We start from the raw sequence: 12,426 nt of genomic DNA, 5'->3' as shown, positions 1-12,426 counted from the left end.
CTCTTTAGCAACCCACAGATTAGATACTTAAAAGGTAGTGCCAACCACATTTGCAACAAACGGCAAGCCACTTTTGTGCTGCTCAGACTCCTTTTAAACCAGTTAAAGTCTAACTCTGAGTGGAATCTTGCCGAGAACAGAAAGGGTTTATATTTATTTCATTATCAAGAGCTCACTTCAAATCTCACTTGGGTATAGATTACAACTATGCTGAAGTTACCTGGCAGCAGACCTAATACTCTGTATTCTACTTACACCACGGTTCCTCTGCCTGATCCTCTACGTGATACTTACTATCATACCTCTCGCTTTGCTCTCTGCATTGATTGAACTATTGTATGTGGTTCCATTGCAGCAGATTCAACTACACCAGACCTCCCAGTGAGTTTAAGTCCAAATGCATAAAATAATTTAATTATTCCCCAGGCTTTAGATAGACAACTGCTCCAAGTTAGTTTCTGTGTTAGGAGGTTTTAAATTTCTTGGATGACGCATGCCTTATAGCAGCCTGTTGCAAATATCTGTTTTATGGCCCTGGCTTACGGGAAGAACTAAGAGTGATAAATATTACTTGGCCTTTAATTTGAGTAAGTAATTTTACATTCTGGCTTCCAGTTGAAGATTCGCCACATATTCAAATTTGCAGCTATGTTATGAAAAGCTTGAGGGATTGAAGTGCAGTGGATAAATGGGACCATTGTGTTTGTTGTCATAGGCAAGTTCCAGGGTTGCTTTCACATGATGTCATTTTGTCTGAACTTTAGTTGAACTATTTGGCTTCCACAGTCAATCTCCGGCAGATCCAATGAGCCAGCTTAGGCTTCCCTGATGGAATTCTTGTAATCCTGATTTGACCAGGTGAAGGAGATAAGGAAGGACACTGCCACATGATCCTCTTTCTGTTTTTTTTCTGGGAGAAAGATTCGAATAACATTCCTTTAAGCCAAGAACAAGTGTCATTGATCTGTTTCATCCTTGCATATTTGTTTGTTTATTTGCAGATATGGCAAAGAGCTTTGCACAGTGCAAATGCCTTGAATTATCAAAATAGTAAAGGATTTATTGAGCAAGAAAATTCAAATTGAAATTCACTTTTACAGTGATATATTTTCCTGCCCTGCACATCCTTGGACTGTGGGAGGAAACTGGTGCACTTCGTGGAAACACATGCAGACAGAGGGAGAACATGCAAACACCGTATAGACAGTCACCAAGGGTGGAATTGAACTTGGGTCCTTGGTGCTGTGAGGCAGCAATGCTAACCACTGAGTCACCAAGCCGCCCCAATGGGATTTAAGTCGAACATAAACACTGGCATGGATTAGTCAGATCCACTGGCCTGTTTCTATGCTGCCTATCCTATGCAATTGTAGGTTTATGAAATCTCACAGCATTCCACACTCCATACTTGGGTTGCTGCCAGTATTAAAGTAAATGTGGCCGATGAGGGATTCTAGATTGCTAGTCATTACAGTTTCATTTTCTCTGTCACTCCTGGGATAAGGCAGGGGAGATGCAGGTTGGGCCCAGAAGAGGGAGGACACAGTGGAGTAGCGAAGGTCCTCAGGTGCTTTTGCCTTCCCTCTGTGCTTCTTTGAGGCCCTTCCGAGATTTAAAACATGCCATACGGGGTCAAGAAATGCAAACTATAGCTATTGGTGCGTGGCACATGTGCTACTTAATTGTCTCTGAATTGTATGGTCAGAAGTAAATGACCCCTGGCCTATCCAGTGAAGTGGTAGCATTGGAAGAACCTACTGAGTGAGAGGGTGTTAGATGGGGACTGTGCTGATTTTTTGCCTCTACATTGACCAAGTCTGGGGTCTGTAGTGCTCAGCCTTCCCACCCGCCCCCCACTACCACTGTGGCCCTTTACGTGCGGAATGAATTTTGGGTGGAGGCGTAACCTAGGCGAAATCTGAGAAGCAAACCCTGTTGGATTTACCTGAGAGCTTCCAGAGCTTCCTTCATTGTTAGGCTCTCAGAGTCTGATCTAGGGATCAGGAAGTGGGAGTTGCTGATAAACTTTGCTGCAGATTCCCTTTCTCACCTCCCCCCACGACACGTCCTTCTGTCATCACCCACCTGCGGCCTGACTCACTTTGCACTCTGGGCCTTGGTGGGTATGTGCACTAGTGACAGCAGCCAATGCCTGCCTGGTGGCAGTACGGAGCAGAAATACACCAGAAGCCAACTCTGATTGGCCAGCAACTCTTGGGAGTAGAAAAACATCCGATCAGCACTTAGTTCAATCAGCCTTTTGGAATGTAGGCAGTGCTAGGCTCTTGCCAGCTCTTCTGGCATTACCAACATCACATTCCACCCCGGCATCCCAATGAAAATAGAAAAATTGCAAATGTCTGTGTATGCATTGTGATAGTTTGCTTGTCACACAAGTACAGTCATTTTTTTTTTCTCCTCAGGTGCACATTTTAATGGGTTCCTGTTATAAGACAAAGAAGTTCCTGCTTTCACTGGCTGAGAACAAACTGGGGCCATGTATGTTGCTGGCTTTGAGAGGAAATCAAACAATGGTAGAGGTAAGACTCCCACATTGCAATGGGTTATGTAATCTCATGAACTCTGCATTTATCCTAACTGCATATTGCATCAATATTTTGTTTCGGTTGTCATAGGCAACATCACATTTTATATGTAAGTCTTTGTTTCATAACAGTTAGAAAGGAAGGTAAAACTTACTTTCCCAGTAAAAATTCTCCGCTTTCAAGCCACTATAAATTATTTTGATTGGCCAGTGAAATGTAATTAATGTCCTATGAAATAACCTACGGGGCGGCACGGTGGCACAGTGGTTAGCACTGCTGCCTCACAGCACCAGGGACCTGGGTTCGCTTCCAGCCTTGGGCGACTGTCTGTGTGGAGTTTCCTCCGGGCACTCCGGTTTCCTCCCACAGTCCAAAGATGTGCAGAGTAGGTGGATTGGCCATGCTAAATTGCCCATACTGCCCCGGAATGTTTAGGTTGAGTGGGTTAGACATGGGGAATGGGTCTGAGTGGGATGCTGTTCAGAGGGGCCATGTGCACTTGTTGGGCCGAATGGCCTGTTTCCACACTGTAGGGATTCTATGAAACCCCTTGTAAACAGTAACATGCAAACTGGATTTGTGTTATAGACTGATACTGCACTTTTTATTCTCTCCAACATGGTCTTTATTGTCTTTTGTTGTTTGAGACAGCCAGAGATTTTGTTTTTAAGATACCTTCATGGATCCAGCTCCAGCCTGATGGGAACAGCTTTGAACATTTCAGAAAGAAATCTCTCAGTTAGTGCCATCTGCTTCCAGACCAGTTGGTGGAGGGGGAATCCCTTTCCTAGATGTTGACGTTTCAAATCTGAATCTCAAGTTATGAGTTGAGCTCTCTGAAGTAGGCACAATGGCCCCAGCTTTCCCTTTGGGTACAGAGATGGAACATTTTCCCAGTTTCTGGTCAAAGTTCCATAGAAGATCGGTTTTACACTTCAGGGCTATGATGTCACTTGGCTGCTAGGCCGGGAAACCTCCAAATAAGTTTGGAGGCCACTGGCTGCAAATTTGGGTTGGGCGTACCTGCTGCTTCCATGCGTTGACACTGTGTATGCAATTTAATATTAAAAAAAGGATAAAACCCAAAACATCGCTTCAGCCATCATCGTCTCTCTCATGCCTCCCCTTCCTCTCACACCACACACCCCACCCCAGGCCAAGTTGATGCCACCTCGTAACTCCATGCCACCCTGTGCCCCCTAAGCACTCCAGTCTCTTTATTCCCACCAAATGACTCACTTCGTAGGCACTTGGCCCCTCACAACTCCTGTGCCCCTCACGCAGCCTCTTATAGCCTTTGTTAACTGTGCCAAAGCATGCCACCATCTGTCCCCATGCCAACTCACCTGGTATCCATCATCATGAAACCCCAGAAACTCTGCTGACATAAAATAGATCGATGTGTCTATTGATATAATAATTCAACAAAATACTCCAGTTGTTAAAAAATATTAAAATTCCTGTAACTAATCTCTTATGAAAACAGAATTGATGTTCAAATTCTTGTGACAGTTCTGACAACTATTTGACAACTTTGACAGTCTGTATATAGTTTCAATGGGTTTATTCACTTTTTAGATATATTCCTGTATAGGTTTTATAATGTCAAAAGTATGTGACCATTTCTTCTTCCTCCCACCCCCAAACTGCTCTGAGGCACCTATCTTCCCACTAAGATGCTCAGGGACCATAGGGTTAGGAGGCACCTCAGTTTGTCAAAGGTCTAAAGAAGCTTCATTAAAGCAGACTTCCTTGACCCAGAGAGTCATTTTGATTTTTGAGGGAGTTCACTAGAACAGAGCAGCTCTTCAATTTGTAAATCTGGGCAAGTGTGAAGTTATATTGACGCCTGACTTGAAAAGAATCAGATTTTTAAATAGGGCCAAGATGTTCAGACAATAAACATTCTTTTACTTTCTAATTTAGTTTTATAGGAGTGGGTAAGTGATTCAATGCCTGTTTATGAAGTAAAACTTTCTGGACTTGAGAGCTGTACTGCAGTGAAGTATCACCCCTAACAACAGTGTTGTTTGTAAGGATTGTGTCTCAGTTAAATCTTACATTTACTTAGCATACTGTTTAGACAGTTTGACAATGAACAGATTACTGGATCCAAATGCAGAAGCAACGAATAATCAGAGAAAATAAGAGAAAATTTCTGCAGATTGCACAGAATGTTATTGTTAGGACCCGGGGAGGGGGGTAGGTACTGACAACAGAATAGTCAGTCTGTTGAAATCCAAGCTGCTACAGTCTTGTACTCCAATGACTGTCATTAAATATATTATAATTGGTAGCTGGCAGTGAATCAAAATGCTGTAATTCAGTTGAGGATTTCTGATGACATTCATGAACTGTGCAAGTGAAGCTCAGCTTGCCCCAGAGACCGAATCACAACAGTGAGTTCACTGCCAGGAGTTTGTTTTTTTGTGAATAATATGTACTGTCCAAAATACTGCGAAAGCCTGTTTGAAAATATTATTTGCCTACTGGTCATGCAAAGCAAACGATATAATGTACTGTGAACATTGGTCTCCTCATGAGCGGGCATTTCAAGAGAGTGTCATTGAAAAATTCCAATTTGAAGGGAAAGTTGGTCATACAACTGATATTAGCAGTTGCTCTCATTATAATTGCTTGCTGTCAAATCCTATTTTAAAAAGTCTCTGTGGACACCCATTAATAAACTTGGATGAAGAATTGACTGCATCTGGTTGAAGTAGATGGAAGGATGTGAAAAGTTACAATGGCAATAGTATCAAGCTTATATTAAATAGTTCATTTTTATTTACACTACATGTAAAAGGCTGTGGTGTACGAATGTCTCTCTACTTGTCAGTTTGTTCTTCAATTTTGCTCTAGAAATGATATACGAACATGCATTTCTATTCATTTTATTTAATTATAGACAAGTTTATTCTAGGCTAATATATTTCAAGTAATTGGCTCATGTGAAAATGTAGTTCATAACCTTGAGTTTTTCTTTCGAAAAGAGAAAAGAAACTGCATTTGTAGGTTAAGCGGAACAAGTCCAGAGATTAACAGAACAGTCAGATTGTCTGCTTTAAAAAGTAATCTTGGGCAACCACTACTTAAAAACAAAAAGTGAGTGAGAATCCCAACAGTTTGATTCTGGGTTCTGATTTTCTGCCAGAAATGTTGTCCAGCTAAATTTTTGGGAAGACTGTAACCACTGTCTTCAGGCCCCAGTGCAAAGTTCATTCCTCAGCCACTGACTACATCCCTCTCCCTGGCAACCATTTTGGAAACTGAACAACACCATTCACAACCTTGCTGTTATATTTGACCTCACAAAGAGTTTCTCACCACATTTCCCTTCTGCAGTCAAAACCGGGTTTCCAAAGCCATTGAAGTGCTACTTGACTTCACCCCTGCCTCAGCTCATCTGGTGCAGAAACCCTCACCTTTGTTACCCCTTGATTTCATGTTCCGTTGGTGTCTGGACAGCTTCATATCTCACTTCCCACACCCCCAAACTCAAAGTTCCCAACATTATCCAAGATTCTGCTATTTATATCTTAACTGACACTAATTCCCACTAACCCATCATCCAGTGTTCAGTTGTTTTCATTGGGTTCCAGTCCAAGTTAATTTTAATATTTTCCTTGTTGTTTATAAATCTCTCCATGGCGTTACCCCTGTTTATCTCTGACATCTCCTGTAGGCCTACAATGCTATAACATCTCTGTGCTCCTCCAATTCTGATCTTTTAGTTGTTTTTAGGGGTTTAGATGTTTCAGCAAGATCAAGGAAGGTGGTAAAAGAGGGGGAGGTGTGGCATTGTTAGTCAAGGACAGTATTACGGTGGCAGAAAGGACGTTTGATGAGGACTCGTCTACTGAGGTAGTATGGGCTGAGGTTAGAAACAGGAAAGGAGAGGTCACCCTGTTGGGAGGTTTCTATAGGCCTCCGAAAAGTTCCAGAGATGTAGAGGACAGGATTGCAAAGATGATTCTGGATAGGAGGGAAAGGAACAGGGTAGTTGTTATGGGGAACTTCAACTTTCCAAATATTGACTGGAAACGCTATAGTTCAAATACTTTAGATGGGTCAGTTTTTGTCCAATGTGTGCAGGAGGGTTTCCTGACACAGTATGTAGATAGGCCAACAAGAGGCGAGGCAACATTGGATTTGATACTGGGTAATGAACCAGGCCAGGTGTTAGATTTGGAGGTAGGTGAGCACTTTGGTGATAGTGACCACAATTCGGTTACGTTTACTTTAGCGATGGAAAGGGATAGGTATATACTGCAGGGCAAGAGTTATAGCTGGGGGAAAGGCAATTATGAGGCGATGAGGCAAGATTTCGGATGCATAGGATGGAGAAGGAAACTGCAGGGGCTGGGCACAATTGAAATGTGGAGCTTGTTCAATGAACAGCTACTGCGTGTCCTTGATAAGTATGTAGCTGTCAGGCAGGGAGGAAGTGGTCGAGCGAGGGAACCATGGTTTACTAAAGAAGTTGAATCTCTTGTCAAGAGGAAGAAGGAGGCTTATGTAAAGATGAGGTGTGAAGGCTCAGTTAGGGCGCTTGAGAGTTACAAGTTAGCCAGGAAGGACCTAAAGAGAGAGCTAAGAAGAGCCAGGAGGGGACATGAGAAGTCTTTAGCAGGTAGGATCAAGGAAAACCCTAAAGCTTTCTATAGGTATATCAGGAATAAAAGAATGACGAGAGTAAGATTAGGGCCAGTCAAGGACAGTAGTGGGAAGTTGTGCGTGGAGTCCAAAGAGATAGGAGAGGTGCTAAATGAATTCACACAGGAAAAAGACAATGTTGTCGAGGAGAATACTGAGATACAGGCTATTAGCCTAGATGGGATTGAGGTCCATAAGGAGGAGGTATTAGCAATTCTGGAAAGTGTGAAAATAGATAAGTCCCCTGGGCCGGATGGGATTTATCCTAGGATTCTCTGGGAAGCTAGGGAGCAGATTGCAGAGCCTTTGGCTTTGATCTTTATGTCATCATTGTCTACAGGAATAGTGCCAGAAGACTGGAGGATAGCAAATGTTGTCCCCTTGTTCAAGAAGGGGAGTAGAGACAACCCTGGTAATTATAGACCAGTGAGCCTTACTTCGGTTGTGGGTAAAGTGTTGGAAAGGATTATAAGAGATAGGATTTATAATCATCTAGAAAGGAATAATTTGATTAGGGATAGTCAACACGGTTTTGTGAAGGGTAGGTCGTGCCTCACAAACCTTATTGAGTTCTTCGAGAAGGTGACCAAACAGGTGGATGAGGGTAAAGCTGTTGATGTGGTGTATATGGATTTCAATAAAGCGTTTGATAAGGTTCCCCATGGTAAGCTATTGTAGGAAATACGGAGGCATGGGATTGAAGGTGATTTAGCAGTTTGGATCAGAAATTGGCTAGCTGTAAGAAGACAGAGGGTGGTGGTTGATGGGAAATGTTCATCCTGGAGTTCAGTTACTAGTGGTGTACCTCAAGGATCTGTTTTGGGGCCACTGCTGTTTGTCATTTTTATAAATGACCTGGATGAGGGTGTAGAAGGATGGGCTAGTAAATTTGCAGATGACACTAAAGTTGGTGGAGTTGTGGATAGTGCGGAAGGATGTTGCAGGTTACAGAGGGACATAGATAAGCTGCAGAGCTGGGCTGAGAGGTGGCAAATGGAGTTTAATGCGGAAAAGTGTGAGGTGATTCACTTTGGAAGGAGTAACAGGAATACAGAGTACAGGGCTAATGGTAAGATTCGTGGTAGTGTGGATTAGCAGAGAGATCTCGGTGTCCATGTGCATCGATCCCTGAAAGTTGCCACCCAGGTTGATAGGGTTGTTAAGAAGGCGTACGGTGTGTTAGGTTTTATTGGTAGAGGGATTGAGTTTCGGAGCCATGAGGTCATGTTGCAGCTGTACAAAACTCTGGTGCGGCCGCACTTGGAGTATTGCGTACAGTTCTGGTCACCGCATTATAGGAAGGATGTGGAAGCATCGGAAAGGGTGCAGAGGAGATTTAGCAGGATGTTGCCTGGTATGGAGGGAAGGTCTTATGAGGAAAGGCTGAGGGACTTGAGGCTGTTTTCGTTAGAGAGAAGAAGGTTAAGAGGTGACTTAATAGAGACATACAAGATGATAGAGGATTAGATAGGGTGGGCTCCTTTTTCCTCGGTTGGTGATGGCTAGCACGAGGGGACATAGCTTTAAATTGAGGGGTGATAGATATCGGACAGATGTCAGACGTAGGTTCTTTACTCAGAGCGTAGTAAGGGCGTGGAATGTCCTGCCTGCAACAGTAGTAGACTCGCCAACTTTAAGGGCATTTAAATGGTCATTGGATAAACATATGGATGATAATGGAATAGTGTAGGTTAGATGGGCTTCAGATTGGTTTCACAGGTCGGCGCAACATCGAGGGCCAAAGGGCCTGTACTGCGCTGTAATGTTCTATGATCTATGTCCACCCCTGAGTTTAATGACTTTATAAAAAATTCATTTGTCGGATGTAGGCATCGCTGGCTGGCCAGCATTTATTGCCCATCCCTAGATGCCCTCGAAAAGGTGATGGTGAGCTGCCTTCTTGAACCGCCACAGTCCACCTGCTGGACTTTGACCCACAATGCCATTAACGATGGGATTCCAGGAAATTCCAGGCTTCTCTGCTGGTGGCTGTGCATTCAACTGTCTAGGACTTAAGCTCTTAAGCCTCCCTAAACCTATTAGCTTCTCAACCTCATTCACCTCTTTTAAGATGTTCCTTAAATATTCCATATTTGACCATGCTTGTAGTAATCCCACATTTCATTATATGGCAGTGTTGAATTTTGTTTACTAGCACTCCCTTGAAGCAACTTGAGAAGTTTTTTGCCATACAAATGCAAGTTGTTGTAAAATGAATATTTCAATGCCTTTATGTTGCACCCTGACCTCTGTACCACTTCACATCACATCATCTAATCTGAATGTGGAGGAACACAACTGTACCTTCAAGCCATACATTCCCTGTCACATTCCATAACTCCTGTTATATGACATTCCCTGAGCAGCAACATGAGGAATCAATTCCTACTTTAGCAGAAAAGTATGTACGGATGACCTAATGAGAGATGTATTCATATTCCCCTGCATTTAATGTTAAGAATCTGGGTGACAGGGTAAATTATGGGCATAAAATGTGGAAAGAAACTGCCCTGATTGGATGACAACTTCCTTGTGTCATTCTTTGGCCTCCATGTTAAATTAGACAACTTTTAGTTACCAATGGCACTCATCTGAACCAAATGTTGAGTTGATTCTTTAAACAAAGAGGTACCACAACAGATTTGTCCATTTGTACTGGATCTTAAGCAGCATTGGCAGGGATGCTTAAAGGTACTGCTACAAAAAAGACCCCCAGAAAATGAAACATTGTCTTTTTCCAAAGTTGGGAGGAGCAGGAGTGTTCTTCCTTGTTCCACAAAGGAACTATGGAGCCACTAACACATTTGGTTTGGGGGAGGAAGGAGATGGGGGAGGAGAGGGAAAGGGGGAGTGGAATGGGATGTCACTTTTTGGTGTAACATTTAAATTGACAAAATACTCTTCAATTTCTGTAAACACTAGATCCTGTGTTTGATGCTCGAGTATAACATTATCGACAACAATGACACACAACTTCAAATTATCTCCACGTTGGAAAGCACAGATGTTGGAAAGAAAATGTATGAACAGCTCTGTGACAGACAAAGGGAACTAAAGGAGCTGGTATGTTTCATTTCAAAGTTAATTTCACTCTTACTGAGTATTCTCTGTTTCTAATGTCCTTGTGATCAAATCTCAACCTGAGTTATCAGGCTATGTGTTTCCAAAACTACTCAGTAATGTTTGAAGCTGGGAAGTGTTTAAAATTTTCTTGGAAGAGCTCAGTAGGTCTGGCAGCATCTGCGGAGAGAAATCAGATTTAACATTTTGGGTTGAGTGTCCCTCAGAATCCAAAACATTAACTCTGAATTCTCTCCACAAATGCTGCTAGACCTGTTGAGCTTGTCCAGCAATTTCTGTTTTTGTTTCTGGTTTACAGCATCTGCAGTTCTTTTGGTTTTTATTTAAAATTTTCTTAACTTGTTTCCCTCTCCTTCAGAAATATGTAGTTCCCTCCGACAACCTGAGGAGTTCTACCAGCCATAATTCAATATTTAACAATGACTGAAAGGTCTACAAATCTGACTGATGAGGCAAATGGAAATGTTGCTTTGGATTTAATCTTAGATTTTCGGGCAAGGCAGAAGAAGCGTTATTCTATTTCTGACATTAATAATAACTGATGTTGAATGTCCAGTGTTAAAATGTCATTCTTTATTGAGATGAGCAATATCACAGATAAGAGCTTTTTTTTTTGCCAAATAATTGTTTGATGGTCCAAGTGGCTGTGTCAATGTACATTTTTACAGGCATGTTATTGTCTGAAGTTGGGGATAACGATGGTAGAGGCTTTAAGTGCACAACACATGGCTGGCCTCCTGCTTTTGGTCTGTGTTAGAAGGACTTGCAAATTGATGCTTAATCTCTTTAGCGTTATGATCATGCCTTTCTTGGCCAATAAGTCCTAGCATGGGATTCCAAACCCAGAGGTTCTGACTCTAAGATAGAGACAATACCTACAAAGGATAATAAGACATCAGAATGTATAATAATGGTGTCAGTGTCATGTGATCAAGTTCAGGCCTGAAAAGAGTCAGAAGTTTTACCAGAGTCTTAGAGAATATGTGTATTTATTATGCTGTAAATAAAGAGTTTGTAAGAAAGCAGTTTGAACTCCAGAAGTAGGACTTGAGAAACTAAAGCTAGTTAAAATTTATATAGAAGATAACATATCCATTGTGCCACAGGACCTCCTCAGCAACTATTTAACATGACCTTAATTAATGCCAGCTATAAGTACACTTTCCCAGTCTCTCAAGTCATCACTCAAGTTATATGGTGCAAATAATGAGACGCTTCCTTAAGAACAGAGTGTACAAAATACTTCCGAGCTTGGTTTTAGTGCTCTGTGCACTAAATGTTGGGTCAAGTGACTTCAGGGGTGACTACCTCCCTGCCCCCACCAGTGAGAGGTCTCCAGATCAAGCACCAATTAAGTACCTAGGTGTTAACTAATGAGCTTCTTGACCAGGATCCTCGCCACTAAAGTCCGGCTCAACGTGAGATTGCCACCCAAAGGCTCACAGCCTCATGGAGCTGGCTCATTCTGAGGAATGGACACTGGACCCAAAGCATTTAACTCTGCTTTCTCTCCACAGATGCTGCTAGACCTGTTGAGTTTTTCCAGCAATTTCTGTTTTGTTTCTGATTTCCAGCATATGCCGTTTTGTTTCTTTTTTGCCCATTTATTTACCCATCCGCCACCTTCGTTGCCACCTCCTTAGTGTTCAAAGTGTTTCAGTCATGTCTGAATGAAATATCTCTTCATTCATGTGAAATTATTTTTCTTCATTGCAGCAAAGGAAGGGTGGACCCACACGACTAACACTGCCATCCAAATCCACAGTAAGTTGCGATTTTTTCCATAATGACTATTTTTACCCCAGTGCCATCATGCTATGACTAATAAGTCTTCCCTTTTCTGCTTTAGTCATTTCTAGGTTAGTGTTGACTTCAATTTGCTCTCTCAGTTCCGCAATCATAAGGAATCAGTCACTTAGGGAAGCTTTTTGACGTAACCCACCCAGCAGGAAATTAGCAGGATCAGATCTGCCAGCGTGGAAAATTAAAATTGGGCAGGGAGTAAAACAGGTCATAGAGTCATACAGCACAGAAACAGATCCTTCAGTCTAATTCGTCTGTGCCGACCAAGTTTCCCAAACTAAACTAATCCCATTTGACTGCCCATATCCCTCTAAACCTTCCCAATAATTGGAAATGTTAG

At 42.3% G+C, this 12,426-nt stretch overlaps 1 protein-coding gene across 1 annotated transcript in view; it reads left to right on the top strand.

Annotated features, from left to right (window-relative positions):
- Positions 1 to 12,426, top strand: part of LOC109911124 (c-Maf inducing protein) — a 102,004-nt gene that overhangs the window by 74,503 nt on the left and 15,075 nt on the right. The window contains exons 15-17 of the mRNA XM_048605962.1: positions 2,424 to 2,540; positions 10,125 to 10,265; positions 12,000 to 12,047. Coding sequence (XP_048461919.1) covers positions 2,424 to 2,540; positions 10,125 to 10,265; positions 12,000 to 12,047 — 306 coding nt within the window. The remainder of the gene's footprint in view (positions 1 to 2,423; positions 2,541 to 10,124; positions 10,266 to 11,999; positions 12,048 to 12,426) is intronic.

This window comes from Rhincodon typus, chromosome 15 (assembly GCF_021869965.1).
Source record: "Rhincodon typus isolate 14 chromosome 15, sRhiTyp1.1, whole genome shotgun sequence".
NCBI lineage: Eukaryota > Metazoa > Chordata > Chondrichthyes > Orectolobiformes > Rhincodontidae > Rhincodon > Rhincodon typus.
The sequence above is the reverse complement of the archived record's forward strand: the minus strand, read 5'-3'. Positions and strand labels throughout refer to the sequence as shown.